Raw genomic sequence first — 20,700 nt, 5'->3', positions numbered from 1 at the left:
TATCCCTTTTGCTTGCTCACTCGCTCTCTCTCGCCCCCCACCTCGTGTGTGTGTGTGTGTGTGTGTGTGTGTGTGTGTGTGTGTAGTGGGAAAGATGAAGAAAGATGGAAAAGAATTCATTTTGCCTAGAACGCATTGATTGACCTGAAGTGAAAGATATTTTAAGGGAAGCTTCAAACTCCCCATCTGTAAATTATTCATACATTTTCCTTTTAGTGATGCTGTAAACAACTCCAAAAAGCAAAGTTATGAATACAAGAATTGTTGGTAATTAATACATGACTTAGTGGCTCTCAAGATCACAGATGTCTCTAATGATCTTTTTTAATTTTTTAAATTTTTTTAACATTTATTCATCTTTGAGAGAGAAAGAGAGACAGACAGACAGAGCATGAGTGGGGGAGGGACAGAGAGAGAGGGAGACACAGAATCCAAAGCAGGCTCCAGGCTCTGAGCTGTCAGCACAGAGCTTGACGCGGGGGCTCCAACCAATGAGCGGTGAGATCATGACCTGAACTGAAAGTCTGGCGCTCAACCGACTGAACCACCCGGGCACCCCATCTAATGATCTTTTTAAATTATTGAGTATGAAAACAGATTCCTTGGGATCATTTCTACAGACATCCAGGTTCTGTACCTTAGCTGTCCAGAAGTGGGAGCAGGAAGTCATTCTCTCTGGCGCTGCATGTAGAATCAGAGCCTGCTCCGTGGCTTTTGTAAAAGACAAAGCGGAATGCAACCCTGACTCCAGGGGGCCTCTGACTAATGCTGGGGTTTACTTAGCAAGCCTGCTCGGCTCTCACACTAAGCTACCTTTCCAATCTGCCTTTTATTATTTTAGTAATAAATGTGATTGCTTAGTCTCCTTCTAACACTTCTTTGTTTCAAAGTTCATTTATTTTGAGAGAGACTGCAGGCAGGGGAAGGGCAGAGAGAGAGAGGGAGAGAGAGAATCCAAAGCAGGCTCCATGCTGGGGGGCAGAAGAGAACCCAACAAGGGGCTCCATCTCATGAAACATAAAGTCATGGCGTTAAGGGAAACTAAGAGTCTGATGCTTAGGGGTGCCTGGGTGGCTCAGTTTGTTAAGCAAACTCTTGATTTTGGCTCAGGTCATGATCTCATAGTTTGTGAGTTCAAGATTTGCATCAGACTGTGCTGACAGTGTAGAGCCTGCTTGGGATCCTTTCTCTCTGCCCCTTCCCTCCCCACCGCCCCCCTCCCACACACATGCACTCTCTGTCTCTGCCTCTCTCAAAAATAAATAAATAAATAATTTTTTTAAAGAGTCTGAGTCTGACGCTTAACTGACTGAGCCACCCAGCTGCCCCATACTTCTTCATTTTATTTCTTTTTTTTTAAAAATTTTTTTTTTTAGTTTATTTTTGAGATAGAGAGAGACAGAGCATGAACGGGGGAGGGTCAGAGAGAGAGGGAGACACAGAATCAGAAGCAGGCTCCAGGCTCTGAGCCATCAGCCCAGAGCCCGACACGGGGTTCGAACTCACGGACCGTGAGATCGTGACCTGAGCCGAAGTTGGACGCTCAACTGACTGAGCCACCCAGGCGTTATTTCTTAATTTCTTTGGAAATTTCTTAGAAAGAGAAACCAGGTTTTATTTATCAAGTCCCTCCACCAAGACCCCAAAGTTTACTATTCCCAATCTGAAGATGAGAAAACTGAAGCACATCATGTCAAGCCACTTGACAACTCCTCAAGACTAATGAGTATTGATGCTGGGCTACAAATGGGTGAACTGGCTGGATTGTGCTTCCAACCACGATGCTATGCTCTCCCTGGTAATAGCACTCCAGCCCTAATTTCATACATAAACTCAGAGAGATAGAGAAGCTTGTCTGAGATGAAATGGGAAGAGAAAGACAGAAACAAAGTGGGACCTAAAACCCAGCTCTCCTAAACACCACCACAACAACTTTTGATAGTCGTCGTACTTAGATTTATTGTACATATCCATGACTTCTCAAGCATTCAAGAGACTTGGACCTTTTCTTAATGATTCCAGGTCATCGTTATGAATATTCATTGCTAGATTTGCAACATCATAGTACCCTCAAGTGCTGCTAAGAATTCATATGTTCATCCTCACGCCCATGAGTCATCCTGTCATTAATTCAGGCACTGAGTCATTCTTACACTCAGTCGCCTGTGCATTCATCCATACACACACTTATTTTACAAATGCTTATCCGCTGTCACTCTGCACAGGCACTGTTCTTGGCATAGGAACACAGAGCATCACTACTTCCCCAGACCAGCCCCTGACTCCATCCTTTGTCTTTAGTTCTTCTGCTGGCCATTTGTAGCCATTCTCTCTGCCCCCCTCAGCCATCGCCTCCTACTAAAATTGGTACTCCAGCCTCCAGCGCTCCTTAGACCAATCTCTTTAATTTGCTGGGGATTTAGAAACCTGGTGATAAATTTGTTCAAATTTTGTCTGAAATGAGGGTAAGTAAAACCTAGATGCTGTCTCCATGAGCAAACTACAAATGAGACAGTGAATGTTATAGTTAAGAAGGAGCCTCTAGATTAGCTGGGTTTTAGCCAGCTTCTGCCAACCACTGGCTGTGCATCCTTGGGCAAAGGATCCAGTCCCTCGAAACCTGTGTTTCTCATCTCTGAAGCAGAGGGTAAGGATGATAGTCTCCATCTCAAAGGATTCTTGTTTAAGATTTACATCTTTAGGGGCACCTGGGTGGCTCAGTCGGTTGAACATCCAACTCTGGCCCAGGTCATGATCTTGCAGTCCGTGAGTTCGAGCCCTGTGTCAGGCTCTGCACTGACAGCTCAGAGCCTGGAGCCTGCTTCAGATTCTGTGTCTCCCTCTGTCTCTGCACCTCTCCCGCTCACACTCCATCTCTCTCTCTCTCTCTGTGTGTGTCTCTCTCTCTCAAAAATAAATAAACATTAAAAAAAAGACTTACATGTTTATAGAGCATTTATTCCATTACCTGGCACAGAGCAAACCTTTGCTGTTCTTATTTAGCTTATGCACTTAGTGATGACTATTTTTTACCTCTAGGAACCTGTATGGCTGTTACAATTTTAGGGAAGTCACGAAGACTCCATTCTAAAGTCACAACCATACTAAGCACTTATCATGAGCTGTGACTCCTCAAGGTGTGTTCAGAGCAAGGACCCTGGTGCCAAGGTCAGGATCTGGCTTTATTACACACCCATGGCATCACTTTGGACAAGTTACTCAACCTCTCCAAGCTTTAGTTTCTCATCAGCAGAAATTATAAGAAGATTATCCACCTCACAGAATGGGCATGAGGGCTAAATTAAAACATGTCTGTGGTATACTTAGCATAGTACCTTCACATAATAAGGTCAGGGATGGAACACAGCAGATTTAACTAGTATTACTACTTATTAGTTAGACTTCATGTAATTGATGAAAGGCTTAGATATAATATCAGGAAAAATTAAATACAACATCTCCACTCCTCATGACACTTTGCACCAGTATGAGCCTTTAGAATCATCTGTGATGTGCCAAGTTTCATAACGACTTAATGATAAACCCAACCATGTGACTCCTGCTTTTACAATTCAATAAATTTAAATCTGCCCTGAACTCCTTACACCCACTAAGAAACCCTTGTCTCCAGCCAGCCCCAACTCCCAGCCAATACTCTCAGCCTGCCCTCTCATTGAGCTATTGAAAAAGAAGAGCAAACTCATTGAAATCATTCACACTAATGTACAAGTGGGTTTTGACATCTTGCAGTCTTATTCAAGCTTCATTGTCTTAAATGGCTATGCATCCAGAAGAATTAATGTAGTTCCCAAAGAGCCTAACTTACAAGCAAGGAGTAATATGAAATCAAGTCTTTCATACATTTCTGCAACCTAGACATATAGTTTGCTACAGAAGTTGTTTAAAATTCATGCTATGACTATCTAATTAAAGGTGTAAAATGCTTTCTCTTTTCCTTTGTTTGCCTGAGTAAATCTTTTGGGAAAAGACAACATCCACAAGCCCAGACACCCTCAGGAGCCAGGCAACATGCATAAAGGAATGAAACAAGCAATTGAACAGCGTCATTAAGGATTAGTGGGGAAGCACCTGCCATGCTTGGGAAGGGAGCTCCGTCCACTCCAGAAATAAAAATGTCACCAGAACTCCTGATATCAACTTAATCCAGAAATGAGCATGCACTGATCTTTAAAGATTGGTGGCTGATTTTGGTTTAACTGTTCAATTGCAAACAAGAAATACACAAGAGGCAAAACTCTGCTCCTGGTATAGCCTATGTGTGTCCTCTGTTAAGATTTTTTTTTTTCACAGCTTAGGTAATTGTGGCCATCTTACTGTTAACACCTCACATGAATTCATTCATTTTATCCTCACAGGCATCCTATGGGGTAGGTACTGTTAAAACTGTCCCATGTTATACTTAAAGAAATTGAGACACGTGTTGATCCCCAGCCAGTGTTGAGTGGGGCTGAGCTTCTAATCCAGATGTGTGGTGTGCCAGAGTCCGTTCCTAACCATACCCTGATAACTTTCTCTCATGATAAAATAGGTTGGAATTCTTCCCTCATGTGGAAAAAGAACTTTGTCTTTATCCTCTGATTTGTGCTTTTGGGGGTTTCTTGTCCCAAATGAGTATTTCACATCAACAAATATTCCTTGAGCCTCAACTACACATGAAACACCATTTTATGTGCTGTAACACATTTGATTTTATCTTCATTAATGCAATGTGTGGAATGTGATTTTAGAACGAGGGTAATACTGTTAAAATAGCTTCATCTGGAAATACATCAGTTTGCAAACAGATTGGCATATTATCCACAAATATAAACATTTACAAAAAAAAATCAGGCATCATTTGATGGCTGTTGCCATGATGATTCATTGGCACAAGAGAAATGCTACGTGATGAGAGGTGCCAAAGCTGTTTGACACATTTCAGTGGAGTTCATTACACACATGAAACAGAACCAATTTTACTCAACAGTGACTTTGACATTTACAGAAAAATGAAATGGAAGTTTAGAAATGAAGACTTCATGTGAAATATCTACCAAAAATTTTAAATTGGTTCTATCCTTATGCCACCACTTCTAGAGGATCAGCCATGTACTGTAGACTTTTTATGCACAGCAGGAGACAACTTATTCAAAACAAAGTTTCTTGGGAGAGCGGATAATTGATCTTGAAAAAACTTAATTGGTTGTAAAGCTCCTCTCTCAGAATAAAGAACATGGATGTTTTTAAAGATTTACTTGAAGAAAGGCACGAGTACCTTTGGCTGCCCTCTGTTTGGTTTATCCTGATATCACAGTTCTGTTTCTTAAATTTGCTAGGTTCTAATGGAGTAAATACCATCTTCATCCCCACCGCACCCAAAGGCTTTGTGGGACTAGAGCAATTTCAGGCTCAGAGTTGGAATACAATAGAGTCAGGAGAAATGTTAAGTAGTTGTAAATAACCAGTTGTTTTCTACTTCATTAATGATCTAAGGTGAGAAAATGTACCAGAACTTAGTAAGGGATTTATAATACATATGCCAAAGCATTGCTAATGGGTTCTGCCAATGGGTTAGGATGACTCATGTATAGACAATATTTTCAGAAGTGTTTTTTGTAAGCAGCATCAATGCAAAATACCATGCTACAGCATTTATATGCAACACTATTTATTCCAAGAAACGGTTTCCTACCAGATTTTAAAATATTCTCTCACTATGGTAAATGGTTAAAGTATATTAAGAATGTTGTTTTATTGAATGCTTCCTATGTTTTTAGTGCCCAGGTTAAGGCTCTGCATACCAAAGAATGAACGTGCTTGGTTTAATTTGTAAGCCTAGGTAGCATTATAGTAATATTGCACTGATTAGAATTAATCAACAATAATAGAACAAATGTATGCTGAGTCTGAATTCTAAAACTTTAAAGTAATTATATTGCTTTTAAACCTGTTTAATATTTACTTATTTGTTTGTAAATAGTATAATAAAATCAGTATCTCAAAACCAGATAACACAGTTGAGACATTCAGACTGTTATCAAACATAAGTCACCAGAGAAGCAATTCAATCAATAGAGAAGTTTTTAATTAGCATATTAATGATTTGCAAATAGAAGGTGATTCCAAAGGACTCTAGAGAACTTGAAGACACTGTAGTTTATCTTCTCATTCTATATATCCCTATGAAATATTTTTACATTATTAATTTCCAATAATCTAGGGAAAAAGGTTTTGCAAATCAAAGGAAAACTTTAGCCGAGCTTGTGCATTAATTATCACATATTCTAAACTGGTAGCTCGTGAATTAATGAGTTCCAGGCTCCTCCTAAATGGCTTTCATTAAATAAAAGCTGGACTTGGCTACGTACTCGCGTGAAGATGGAATGTATATGCATACTGGCTGCCAGGCAAATTAAGTTACAACATATGCAATTATCAACGCTGTGTGGGCCTTGCCCCACTATCCATAAACATCTTTTTTAAATTTTTTTTTATCTTTGAGAGAGAGAGCGGGGAGAGGGACAGAGGGAGAGAGAGAGATGGAGGGAGGGAGAGAGGAGAGAGAGAGAGAGAGAGAGAGAGAGAGAGAGAGAGAGAGAGAGAGAATCTTAAGCAGGTTCCATGCTCAGCATGGAGCCAGATGTGAAGCTCGATCGCACAACCCTGGGATCATGACTTGAGCCGAAATCAAGAGTCAGACAGGCCACTGACTGAGCCACCCAGGTGCCCCTATCCATAAACATCTTAATTACGCTCTACATATCGCTAAGAAAGGGCTTCTGCAACGACTCAAACTATTTTTCCAGATCAACCACTTCCGCGTATCACATTTCAGAGTGTACGAATGATGGCCTATAAGAAACAGAAAATCCCCCCAAAAAACCCAGATCCCAGCAAAAAGAAAATAAAAAGTAGAGACGTGGTCTATCAAGTAATCTTTTAAGTCCATTGCTAAGCTGCCATTAAGCTGCAATTAGGCAGCTCAAGTCTTGTCTTTATAGAGTTTTTGATATTTCTAACTGATTTGCTCTTAGTGCCATGAGGGGATGGGGGCAAAAAGGTACAGTCTCTACGTTGTTTTGCATTGTTTGCTCTCTCGCGCTCTAACCTTCTGATTCTTTCCTGACTGAATACCATGCCTGCCTGCTATTTTAAAATTCAGTGTCTATGCATGCCCTAACTCTTTATCCTTTTGGTTTACTTCTTGACATCTACAAAATGAGCCTGCATAGCTGATTACTACTTGCCATGTGGTACTCCTGTATTTTGACTGCTTACAAGTCAGCAACTTTCCCATATTTCTCAAAGTTGTGCTACACTGGGCTTTTCCCTCCTTGACCTATGGCAATTCCACATCCTAAGAATCCTGTTTTTTGGATCTAAGAGTATGCTTGGAATATGTTTTTATTTCATATTTTTTAATTAAGTAAAATCTAAAATATATACATATCACTCATTTAAACTTTATCATATTCTTATCCAGTATAACGTTAGAATAAAAATAGCACATAAATTACACAAAGACGTGTTTGTCCGGTATCATTTTTACAAGGGCAAAATTCCTACGTTGACACTGGGTTCTGATTTTTTCCACCTGAATAAAGATGACTTTCAAAACCTTAACACAACAAAATGGAAAGGAAGGGCACCTGGATGGCTCAGTCGGTTGAGCATCAGACTTAGGTGCTCTCTCTGTCTCTCTCAAAAATGAACATTAAAAAAAAATTTAATGGAAAGGGGGGAAAAAGCACAGATTCCATGAATGAGTCAATCCTCCAGTGAACTTTCCTTTTTGCCCACATTCTTCATGCAGTCAGTGGGCATAAAGCTTCCACCCTCTCTGTTTTTATACTATTATTACTATGAAATTCCGACTTGAAGTCTACACAGAGGAAAATGATTAGCAAATGGTGTGATTTTGATTTTTAAAGATGTTCTATTTTTTTAATTTTAAAATAATTTGACTAAAAAAAAGAATTTGACTTGCTCAGAAGTGCTTCTAGAAAAATTAAAAAATATTCAAGCATAAGAGGGAACCATGCTATCTTTTGCAGACTTTTGCAGTGTGCTATAGATGAATTCTTAATATGCAATGCATCATGGTAACAATAACAATAGTAATAACAACAGTAATAATAATAATAGCAGTTGATACTTATTAAGACCTTATTAAGCGCCACGCGCTGTTAGAAGTGCTTTGCATGGAATGACTTAATCCTTACAACACACTATGAGGTAGTTACTGTAATTATCCCCATTTACAAAGAAGAAACTAAGGTACAGATGAGATTAAGCATTTTCCCAAGTTCACAGCAACTAATGGACAGGGTCTGGATTTAAACCCAGGCAATCTGGCTCCAGCATTGATAATCTTAACCACCATGCAATCTTGCCTATTACAAAGTATTAAATGAGAATTGCTAAGTTATATATTCAACAGTTCAGTTTGTTGGAGTTTTTTTAAACTATGAATTTCACACAGAAGTCTATCCCTCTAAAAAGCTAACACTAAATATGAGCGGATCATAGTAATTTTAGTAATTTTGCATATTGAGTTTTTAACAAGGGCACACCCTGCCAAGTTGATGCAAAAAGAGCTGGGTTATAGCAAAACTAGATGTTCTAGCATACTTGCAAACACTGCTTAAATTTGCATCACTTTAAAAGCTCATTACCAACTAAGCAAAAAAAAAAAAAAAAAGAAAGAAAGAAAGAAAGAAAAATACTTGACATTTTGGTATCTGTGATATTAAAAAGAACTAATATTTAATATTCAAGTGGCAACAGCTTGTAGAGTTTCCACACAACACCCACAGGGATCGATTTTTCTTTAAAATGGCCTTTAGGAGTCTGCCTTTTAAACAGCTGACACCTCCATTCTCTGTATCCCTCTTTCCTGCCAGCACCATGGGGCACACACTGAGTGCAGCAACAGACGTGTAATTCTTCACTGCAGGATTTGTCTATGCAAATAATGGAGAATATGAGAAATTAAGAAAAATGTAATTTCCACTGAATCAACCTCAGTGTAATCTCTCCTGCTAAAAATGAATAGATGTCTTTAGAGGGCTTTTCTCCATATGCTCCCTCAATCCCTTTTATATACTATCCACGAGAAGAACAGAATCGTCATTACCTAACCGAGCATCAGTTATTCCTCACCTGTACCAAGGCCACATAATGACAAGTATACGATTGCCTGGCATTTTTCCAGCATGACTAATTGTCACAGTATTAATTCACTCACCTGTGGAATTTTCAACTTCCCCAGCCTGCTGTCAAGAAGATGCATAGTAATGGAATAAAGGTTTAAAAATGCTGAACACTATAAAATATCTCACTTATATTCCAATAGAAAGCTTTCCACTAAACCATGTGTTTGGTGGCTATAATTACTCATTGCTGGGGTAAAAAAAAAAAAAATAAAAACACTGGTCATCTATAAATTTACCTGTTACAATAATAGGAGACACAGAGAAAATTCTGTTCTTATTACCTAAAACGTGTTTCTTTATCTGTATTTCTTTCATGAATGAACCAGTTTAATTACTGTTATGTTCTACATTACAAAGCGCTGCATATGTTTGGTTAGTATAATTTAAGAAATTTTCCCATCTCAAATAGTACAATGAAGGAGTCATTTGTTAGATTCTTTTTCGAGAAATATGGAAAAGTTTAGGATGGAGATATGGGCATGTATTATTTTAATTACATGAAATATAAACCACTTTGTAACATCTTTGCCAGGCAATCTGGCCCAAGGATTTTTTTTAATGTGAGGTTACATTCTTGAAAGTTAATATTTGTCCTGGAAAATTATTACTCACAAGTATAATAGCTGACTTTTCTGGAGATCCTGTAGCCGACAACTCTCACTGTGAAATTGAGATATACCTGATGCACCTGTTAAAATTACATAGGCATTGTGACCAATTTATATATATAGGCTTGATTGCTTATGATATATGTAAAATTTAGAGATGAAAACCCAGGATTTCCTAAAGAAATTTAAATAGAATTGCTCATTTAATTCCTATATTCTATTATATACAAATTCTAAAACATTATCCTATAATGTTATTAGGTCGTATGAGGAAAAACAGCTTCCTGGTCAAGTCTGAGAAATCCTTTATTAAATGTAGGCTGGCATCACTGTTGCAAAATTTCACTCCAGAAACTTCAATGTGCTAGTATGCATTTTGAAAAGAAGATGTGTGGTCTTTTCCAACCTTCCTTGACCCAGGCCAGTCTACCACAACCCATGGCTGGAGCCAAGAGTCTGAAGAGCAGACTCTGCCTTGACTTATGCAGACACATCACAGGTACTCGGTACATTTTAGTGAAAATTCAACAGTATCCACTTTCAGCTGAATTGAAACTGTCTGTGATATTCTTTGCCTCAGACTTGTTCATGAGGATATATATGCAAATGGAATCAGAAACACAAACTCGTTTCTCCTAACCAGATCTCAGCCCACATACTAGCGAGGAAAAGAGAGTAGTGAAATAATCCACTCTGGCATGTTGACCTACAGCAACGCTATTACTTAAAATAGGATTTTTAAGCGCTAGAAAAGGAGAAAGGAAAACAGCAGCTTCCTACTCGGCACATGCCTTCCATTCAGCATATCTGAAAGAACATTTTCCTCATTTCAAAATTGATAGCCAACTTATTTTTGTTGTTTTGCTATTGAAATTTCCGCCCTCTCTCTCCAGAGCTTATTTGCTCTAACACTGAATTTTAAGCATCTCTAAAAATGTTTGATATGTTATTATTCTTTCCAGACATCCTCTGAGAGCCAAGCAAAGAACATTAAGGAAGAAAGGAGGGATGACACTGGACAGAGTGCAGTGAACAAAGACACTTGAAGGAGCAGGGCACCCACTGCCCAGGGAGTGGACTGTGTCATCAGAATGAGAACTTACCGGTACTTCATTCTACTCTTTTGGGTTGGTCAGCCCTACCCAACTTTCTCATCTCCGTTATCTAAGAGGACTAGTGGTTTCCCAGCAAAGAAAAGGGCCCTGGAGCTCTCTGGAAACAGCAAAAATGAGCTGAATCGTTCGAAAAGAAGCTGGATGTGGAATCAGTTCTTTCTCCTGGAGGAATACACGGGATCCGATTATCAGTATGTGGGCAAGGTAGGATTCCATTGAGCACTTTGACATTCTGGTTTTAAAGCCTGAAGAAGTTACTCCTAATAAATAGATGGGGAGGATGTGAACTATTCCCCCAATACAGTAAGAATTGTTGCTTATCTGGTGAGACTTTTTTTTTTTTCACTTGAGTAGTTTCGGGAAGAAGACTGTAGCAAGAAGCTGAGAAATGTTAGCAGTGCAACAAAGAAAGAAATGCTTCCACTGAAAATGAAACGCCCACAACCATCCACATAGGATTATCATAAATCCTTTAATTTTTACTTTAGCTTGAAAAATGTGGTCCAGCTATTCTATAAAGTAGGATGTATTAAAAACAGGAATAGAGCGATTAAGCTGTAAGGGAAGGAAGGTTCCTTTTTCTGATTCTGAAAGGAAACATTCTGAGCGTTGGTCCTTTGGCCAGGTGCAAATTAACTACTTCTTAACACTGCACCCGACAGTGCCATCCATTCTCTGACCAGATGGAGCCCTTTGTCCGCAAAATCCACCATATTGCCTTAGATTTGGTTGTTGTTATTGTTGCTGCTATGGCTGGTTTTGTCTTGTTTCAACTGGCCAGAGTCAGGCATTTCAGAAGATAGTGCTTTAATTGTGGCAAGGTTCACAAAAGAGAAACATGGTTATGTAAAGGTGCTATTTCCAAATATCATCTGACCATTTTATTGACTCTAGAAAGTAGAGTGAGGAGGGCATCACTTATTATAGCCCTTGGAGGTTACTGGAGCTGAGTCAGGGAAACAGCTCAGTTATACTGTCATCGTGAGTTTCACTGAAATGTTATCATCAGCTACATTCTTGTTGCAGAATATCTGCATGCAGCAGAGATGGGGGGACAAATAGACACATATTTGTATTTTGTAGCTTCTGCGTTTCATAATATGGTACTGATAAGAAAAATAATTGTCACATATCCTTTATATGAACAGAGAATGAACATAACAGAAATGATAAAATGTCTTTGTTTATGATTACAGCTATGATTTTGAAACAATCATATTAGGATATCATGCAAACAGAATAAATTTTGCAGATTCCAAGGGCTCCGCATTCACATTTCAATCTGTTATCAAATATCCCCTAAATAACAGTGTGCAAATATTCTCTTTAAGTATTTACCATTATAAATGAAGGAAAGCCATCCATGGCTTGGGCTGAGGTAACCAGGCATTGTTCCAATGAATGAATTATTAATGTGGAATAAAGTAGGAGAGGAAGTATTCAGTGGAGGGGTGAACATCAACACAGATCCCCAAGGGTTTAGCCTTGAATTTGATGTGAAACTCACACGCTGTGTGACTGCTGAAAAAAGACAGTCCACTTATTTGTACTTCTCTCCATTTCCTTGTGAAATTTGACTAGCACAATATTTAACAGAGTAATGGTTGTAAATAATAATAATAATAATCTTACCACCTTTAAAGCACTTTCTGCAATACAAATAACATTATTGTCATAGAAGATTAAAATTTCTTAATAACTGATTCCCCCTTTTTCCTTTCTGCTTTTTTCTTCTAAAATTGTGAGGCCATTTTATATCAAAAATACTTCGTGTTCTTAAAAATTTTTTTTCAACGTTTATTTATTTTTGGGACAGAGAGAGACAGAGCATGAACGGGGGAGGGGCAGAGAGAGAGGGAGACACAGAATCGGAAACAGGCTCCAGGCTCTGAGCCATCAGCCCAGAGCCCGACGCGGGGCTCGAACTCACGGACCGTGAGATCGTGACCTGGCTGAAGTCAGACGCTTAACCGACTGTGCCACCCAGGCACCCCTACTTCGCGTTCTTAAAGAAAGGCTGGGATATTTCAGGATCCTGGAAACAGAAATGGATAAAACCGCGTAGGAATCAATTTTACCATGAGAATTCTGAGAGGTAATATTGCCACGGGGAAAAGTTTCAAGCTGTGGACTCCAAGTGGATCTGAGGCTGCATGGCTGCACTGCCACATGTGTGGCCAAGGCAGGTTGTTAACCTTCCCGGGCTTTAGTTTCTTCATCTGGAAAATGCAGGCAGTGAAGCCTGCCGCATGGACTTACATGAGACAGGAACTAGTGGCTGGCACATAGTAGGTGCATAAAGACAGTATTATTATTGGCAAGCAGATCAGTTATAAACACTCTACTAAATCTATCTGTAATGCACAAATATTGATTTTTATATCATTGCAGAAGTAAAATGAGGTAATTAAGGGATCTCCCAATGGATGGAAAAGGTAGAAGATGGAGGCAAAATCCCTTCCCAATCATAGCTTCAACTTAACGAGTTGGATGTAGGTATTTTATTGGCAGCTAGACCTATTTCCCTATCTTACCATCATCCCTACCCCACCCCCACCTCCTTGAAGTTATAACATATAAGAAGATATCTACTGGGGGCGGGGGGTGGGGGGGAAGCAAGGGCAATAATTGAAGTTGTCATGATTCCCAGCATTGCTGCTTCAGATGTGTTTAAGACTGTAAATAGGGCATTTCCCCAAATCTATCTTTGGGGTTATGCTTCATCAACAGGCAAAAGGATTTGAGTATAATGTGTTTTTATCACAATTAAGAATAGGCCAAAATAATTTTTTAAGGGAAAAAAATGTTTGTTCCTTCTGTGGCAACAAGTTGGTACACATTTTTTTTTGAGAGAGAGACAGAGTGGGGAGAGGCAGAGGGAGAAGAGAGAATCTTAAGCAGGCTCCACACTTAGCGTGGAGCCTGACAGTGTGGATCCCACAACCCTGGGATCATGACCTGAGCTGAAATCAAGAATCAGATGCCCAACTGAGGAGCCACCCAGGAGCCCCTGGTCCACTTTTAAATAGATATGGAACAAAACACATACCTGATGTGATGATCTGGATCCACAAGGTCAAGAAACTTTTGGAAAAAAAAAAAAAAAAAAGATTAAACTATAGCAGAGGTTCCAAAACATTCTTGGTTTGCAGTGCCCTTGATATTTCGATAATTGTTTTTACAGTGCCCTTAGGACACAAGAAATAGAGCCAAACAACTTAACAGGTATTTATGTTCTAACAAATAAGTAGTTATTTGAAAAAAATACACAGCAATCAGCAGAAAAACCAATATTTTAATTTTATTCATAAATAACCACAGTTACTTACAGCATGTGGGCATCTCCCAGGCACTGTACAACTTCTAAGATCAGACGCTGCCCCTCAGTTCCTTTTCCACATTGATTTTGCATTGCACTCTCTTATTATCACAAGTTCGATGGGAAAATATAAATATATGACATCATCGAAAGGAATGGAGCACCACCTACTGTTGAAACTGTTAACTTCTCTGGCCTAGTAATTCACAAGGAGACTCACAGAGCCCAAGTGTTGCTAGTATTTCCCTCGAAATGTTAAAATACTTCCTGGCACCACAGTGGGTTCCCTGCTACACCCCAGGATGCCTCAGCATGCACTGTGGACAGCACTGGACTGTAGGTAGGCTGGCACTTAAAGGTGTACAAAGGCCAATAGAACCTTAAATCTTGCTATTAGCCTAATGAAATAACATTACTTAGAGTCCATCCTCTGGGCCTGAAATGAAAAAGATTGGTCTGTACTTGTAAAGGACAGAAGTGTTAACGAAGAAAAAGTAATGCAGCTGAGCAAGTAGCACTTAAAGTAGAAGAGTTTTTTACTCTACAAGCATCTGTTTATATTTGTATTCATGTTCGTTGTTTCCATTACTTTGTGGTAAGTCTGTAGGGACAACAGTGAGGATGGTGAGTGAGGGAAATGTGACAATGGGTGGGAGCAGAGGGCTGTCGGGTGTGGAAGGAGAAAAGAGGGAGAGTCACATGAGCACAAGAGAAGACAGAATCCTGAGGCTCGGGTAACAATGAGGTGAATAGATAAGATCACATTCAAAACTTGGACCTCTCTCCGATAAGCTGTCTGAATGCTCCCCAGCATTTCACTGTGTCCTGTGGCCAGTAAGATTAATGCAGAAGCATGGGCACGGCAGGGCTAGGGAGAGAGGCACTTACCGGGAATAAAAGTGGGGAAGGCCAATTAGAGCTGAAATATTGACAATCTGGATTCTGATTTATGAGAAAAGTCTCCACACCTCTACTCACCTAAAAATGGTGGTGGAAGGTGTGGGCAACAGGGAGGGAAGATGTTGTCTGTATTGGGTAAGAGTTTGTGAGCTCAAGATATAGATATACATACAGATACAGATAAAGAATACGATTTCTTTTCTAAAATACATGACCATCTGGGGGCAGCTTGTAGCAGAGTTAGCATAAACAACATCAGTGTCACCTGGGAGCTTGTTAGAAATGCAGACTCTTGGGGCCCCACCTGAGATCTATTGAATCGTAATCTACATTTCAACAAGATCCCCGGTGAATTGTATGCATATTAACATTTGAAAAGTGCTGCTTTTTTTTTTTAACGTTTATTTATTTTTGAGACAGAGAGAGACAGAGCATGAACGGGGGAGGGGCAGAGAGAGAGAGGGGGACACCGAATCGGAAACAGGCTCCAGGCTCTGAGCAGTCAGCACAGAGCCTGACGCGGGGCTCCAACTCACGGACCGCGAGATCGTGACCCGGGCCGAAGTCGGACGCTTAACCGACTGAGCCACCCAGGCGCCCCGAAAAGTGCTGCTTTTAAAAATGCCTTGGCCAGGGTCTCACCTACCCCGAAATTCTGACTGAGTTGGTTTTTAATTGTTTATGATTCTAATATGTGGCAGAATTTGACAACCACTGCTTCAGTTCGCAGCATTATCACTGGCAATGACTATAACAAAACGTGGCAAGTTCAGTGATAAAATGGGCCTCTAGAAAGTACTATGGAACTATGAAGGAGAGGAGCCAACTGGGCGTGGGGCTCAGTAGAGCTTTCTAAAGGAGGTGATAATATTGGAAGCACTCTTAAAGGAACAGCAGGTGTGAGCTCATACCTCAGAGGGAGAATTAGCAGGACTTCCCAATTAATTAGATGCAGAAGCCAAAAGAGAGAAAGGCAGAAGTTCAGACAGAGATTTCAAGACTGGACAGTCAGGAGAGTGGAAATGTCACCAATGCTGGCAAAATGGAAAGTGATACATGTTTTCATGTCAAGGGGGAACAGGAAGAGTATTTGCTTTTATATGATATCCATCTGGGTTATCTTTGGCTTATGTAAACTTAATAGAAAAATAAGGGGAAACATTGTAATTCCACATTTTCAGAAAACCCCACACCCCTCCTGCCAGCTTTATATAACGTAGCAATTCCTTGGTGATGATTCACATATAGTCTAAGATTAGGTTTAATAAGAAAAGAAGAACATAGTAGAGATAGATTAGATTTTGAAGATGCGGCCAATCATTAATACAAAGATGAATATATTTCAAGCTCAGACCTTTGCACAGTTTTAGGCAGAAGATTTGCACCTGATCATTAAACAGTCCACAACAGTGTTTAATTCCGTCTCCTCCATTTTGTTCTTCACAGTGTTCTCTATCCTCTCCTTCCACATAGTGTATACATAAGATGAAGCTCCATTAGAAGCTATATTTTTAGTAGCATACCAGGAGATCTGTTTTTATGAAATTTGACAAGCTGTGTATTTTCATAGATATTTTCTGATGTTACCTTTTTGGAAGGTGATGATGGTTTTCTCTTGTGGAGTTTCCCCCCCACCAAAAATAGATATGCTGTGCTTTTTTAAACACCATGAAAATTTGGGTTCTACTTGAGGTTCTAATGTACAGGTCTTCCTAACATGCCTTTCTCTTGAGTCCTTAAAATTAATGTCTACCCAATTCAGCAAAGCCACTAGTCTCAGGATAATTAGACAGTAATGTTTTAACGGCCCATAAAAATAAAAGTGTCAGCCATACACACCTTTAAAATTAGGAATGAACAATTATTTATTCCTATAATTACATGATCCAAATTCAGTAAACATGAAGCAATATTATACTCATTCTGAAAGACCATTTAAAAGATGCTATCATTAAAATATTGCTTTCTTGTATTCCAATTTTTTTCTGAAAAGATCATAAATTGAAGAGCAGAAACCTCCTCGCGCTAATTTGACAGGTGATTCAGAGAAGCCATTTAACGACTGCCGCTTGAAACAGCAGCATCAGATTAAAGCATCGTCACAGCTAACATTTACTGAGCCTTACTTTGTTCCAGACACGCTGCTCACTGCTTCAGATGTATTAACTCCTTGGAAGCTCACAACAACCCTACAGACTAGATGCGATTTAGATCCCTGTCTTACAGATGAGTAAACCAAGGCTCAGAGTATTTGCCTGCTAGACTTGGCGGTCAGCGTCTGTCTGACCTCGTAACAGCTCAGTTATTTTCCTTCCCCTGTACATCCACTACTTCACAGAGCCATTGCAAGGCGCAAATGAAAAAACATTCCCAGAACACGCTTTGGCATTCAGTGATTGCGTCTGGCTCAATACCACAAATATCTGCTGAGAACCTGCTGTGTGAAACCCAAGGGTAGAGAGGAAAAAAAAATGTTAAGACTAGTTTCAAAGAGCTACACAAATATGTTTGCATTATTATAATGCACAATGCTTTTACTTTTCCTTGATTTTAATTTTCAGAATACATCAGTGATATTCAAAATAGTTACATGTGAGCATTTTAAAATTAGATATGCAATTAGCAGTCTTTTTGGTCATTGTGATGAAAATGTGTCTTTTCTTTTTATTTCCCTTGATAACCTTCCCTAAACTTCTATTCTGGTTCAATGACCTGCAATAATCTTTTCTCCCTGAGTCAGGACAAGTGCCTTGGGCACATCTTTCTTCTTCATCATTTAAATTTAATGTTCAGCCATTTAACATTTTTATATTTCAATTGGTTAGTGTATTTAAGAGACCGTGCACTCGCTGGTTGAATGTACTTTTTAAAAATGTTTCAAAAGTAACTTCCCAACTGCCAATATTGGCAGTAATCCTCATTGTGTTTCCCTGTCACCAACTGATTTCCCTTTCTTAATGACAAAAGCTTCAATTTGCTATTTGATGCTAAGATGTCCTGTGTAACAGCAGTTCTCTTTCTGAATCTTAAACTCTCCACATAGTCGCTCGCGTGGAGAACAGCACAGTTAGAATGTCTGACCTTGGTCATAAACCCAAAGGCAACTGTTCAATTGCCTGGGTCACGCAAGTAGAGTAAAATATAGAAAGATAAAGAAGGACCCAATCCCAAATCCTCCAACTTCCACGTCATTATGTCTGTGGAATCCTATGTCCTCCTGCTGGCAATTCAATTTGTTGAACGAAATGGAGGGATCAAGGTGAATACGAGAGAGTTAAGGATTCAGGTCCTTTTTGTTCCCACTGAGCTATTTTACCTCCGTACTCCACAAGTCGAACAGATCTAGAGGTTGTTAGAAGGTTATAAAGATACTACATGTTCATTATAACAAATCCCCTCCAATCTATATTATAGACATGGCTAAGTATTTGTTTACTCATTACCTTACTTGTTTGTACTATTATTAAACAATATAAACACTTGATTTGCAGCAGAATTCTTTGTTTTTTGTCATATTATGGGTCCACCATAGCAGATGGAAATATGAATATGCAAAACGCCAACACCGCAGTTTACATTTCTTTTCAAATCAAAATCCTTAATTATCATTTTGACTGAATTTTATTCCAAAAATCAGATAAATATTCTTGACTTATTGGTAATCAACAGTAAAAAGATACTTAAACCACTGATTTTTTTTCATTTCCATTGATTTGAATGACAGAACTGGCACATTCATTTAAATATGAGAAGCCAGGGGCGCCTGGGTGGCGCAGTCGGTTAAGCGTCCGACTTCAGCCAGGTCACGATCTCGCAGTCCGTGAGTTCGAGCCCCACGTCAGGCTCTGGGCTGATGGCTCAGAGCCTGGAGCCTGTTTCCGATTCTGTGTCTCCCTCTCTCTCTGCCCCTCCCCCGTTCATGCTCTGTCTCTCTCTGTCCCAAAAAAAATAAATAAACGTTGAAAAAAAAATTTAAATATGAGAAGCCAAGGACATATATATTGTAAGCAGAATTATAAGTTTAACTTTTAGAAGGCCTTCCATCTCTTGTCAAAATTAAAAGATGCCTTCCTTATGTTCTCTCTTTTATCAAAAATAAACAAGTTTTTGACAGGGGTTCTGCCTTGATAACCTTCATGAAATTTAGAGATTATGTATGGATGTTAATGTGTCATTGGAATCTCAAGAAGGCATCTCTTTGTGTATAGATTTGGCCACTACTAGCAAATTCCACTTTCCTATAAGCTTTTACCTTGTCACTTATTAAAATGACAACATAATATAATCCTCATAAGTAGGCTAAAATATATCAATATTCTTTGCAAACCTAGCTTTCTGTCTGGAATTAAAGAGGAGGTTGAAAGAAAGTACAGAATTCCCCGTAAGACAAAGAGGTTTTTTTCTTATTGCTATTACTGATAAATAAGTAGAAGGAATAGATACTCTCAAAGGTCAATATGAGGAATCAAATTTGAAAATATGTGATGTGAAATAAAAAGAAAAGCAGCATGCCAAAATATTTCACCAGGAATATAGTTATAATTGCTTCCAGCTTTCCATTCACAAAGAATACACACACACACACACACATACACACACACAAAGAGGCATTTTAGAAGATTAAAATGTATACATGTGTGAAATATATGAATAAATATTTTAGGTGAATTAGTATGTTTTAGAAGACCTGAGGGCAGTAATGGGGGCATAACAAAAAGCCTGAAATATCACTCTGCATGTGGGATTTAATGCTGACTAGAGGGAACAGAGATTGGAGTTAAGAAGGCAATTGAAGAAGTTATCTCGGCTTTGACATTTTTGAATACATTTGGAGAGAAATGCTTTTCATTCATTCAACAATTATGCACTAGAGAGTGTAAAGTTAATAGCAAAGGAGGCTGCCTGTGTCTGAGCCCCAGCTCCACGGTGACCACCTGGGTAATACAGGGCAAGTTATTTAACCTCCCTGTTCCCCAATTCTTCAACTGTTACATGAAGGAGTAAGAAAGTTATTGAGGTGAGGATTAAATAAATTAATACACAGAAAGGGCCTAGAACGGGGTCTGGCACATCCTACTCACAAAGGGAAGACCATGGAAGAAGGAAAGGCATGCTGCAATCCAGTGAGCCTTCAAAGAACAGGAACAGTGAAGAAAAGGAAGAACCAAAGGTGCCCAGGGGATTATCCCGCTAATGTGCAGTCTCCTTCTGTGAAGTCAAGTATTATGGGCCAGGAGATGGTGCCAAGCAGCTAAGGCAGCTGCAGAAATGACTCATCACCAACAGTTCAGAGAACTACGCATACATAAAAATACGAAGTCTTCTTTATTATCCCAACCAAACTAAAAATAAAATGTGCACTACAAGTCCTGTTATTTGACGATCCTGGTAACTTCTGTAGACCCTCCTATTAAGGCGATTTATTATTTCATTTGAAAACATCATCACTTTACACCACAATTTGGAGTTAATATTATTTAAATTGCTGCGAAATGTTAAGACTCTGATCGGGTGTCGTTATTTTTTTCCAATACAAACTTTAA

General features: G+C 39.2%; 1 protein-coding gene across 3 annotated transcripts in view; it reads left to right on the top strand.

The window, feature by feature from the left end:
* CDH6 (cadherin 6) overlaps positions 1-20,700 on the top strand; it is a 128,944-nt gene that overhangs the window by 61,497 nt on the left and 46,747 nt on the right. For all 3 annotated transcript variants that reach the window (XM_047874490.1, XM_047874500.1, XM_047874482.1), the window contains one exon: positions 10,786-11,142. In XM_047874490.1, the coding sequence (XP_047730446.1) occupies positions 10,915-11,142 (228 nt within the window). In that variant the 5' untranslated portion in view covers positions 10,786-10,914. The remainder of the gene's footprint in view (positions 1-10,785; positions 11,143-20,700) is intronic.

This window comes from Prionailurus viverrinus, chromosome A1 (genome assembly GCF_022837055.1).
Source record: "Prionailurus viverrinus isolate Anna chromosome A1, UM_Priviv_1.0, whole genome shotgun sequence".
In the NCBI taxonomy this organism is placed as follows: domain Eukaryota; kingdom Metazoa; phylum Chordata; class Mammalia; order Carnivora; family Felidae; genus Prionailurus; species Prionailurus viverrinus.
Note: the sequence above shows the minus strand (reverse complement) of the source record. Positions and strands in the feature narration are given on the sequence as shown.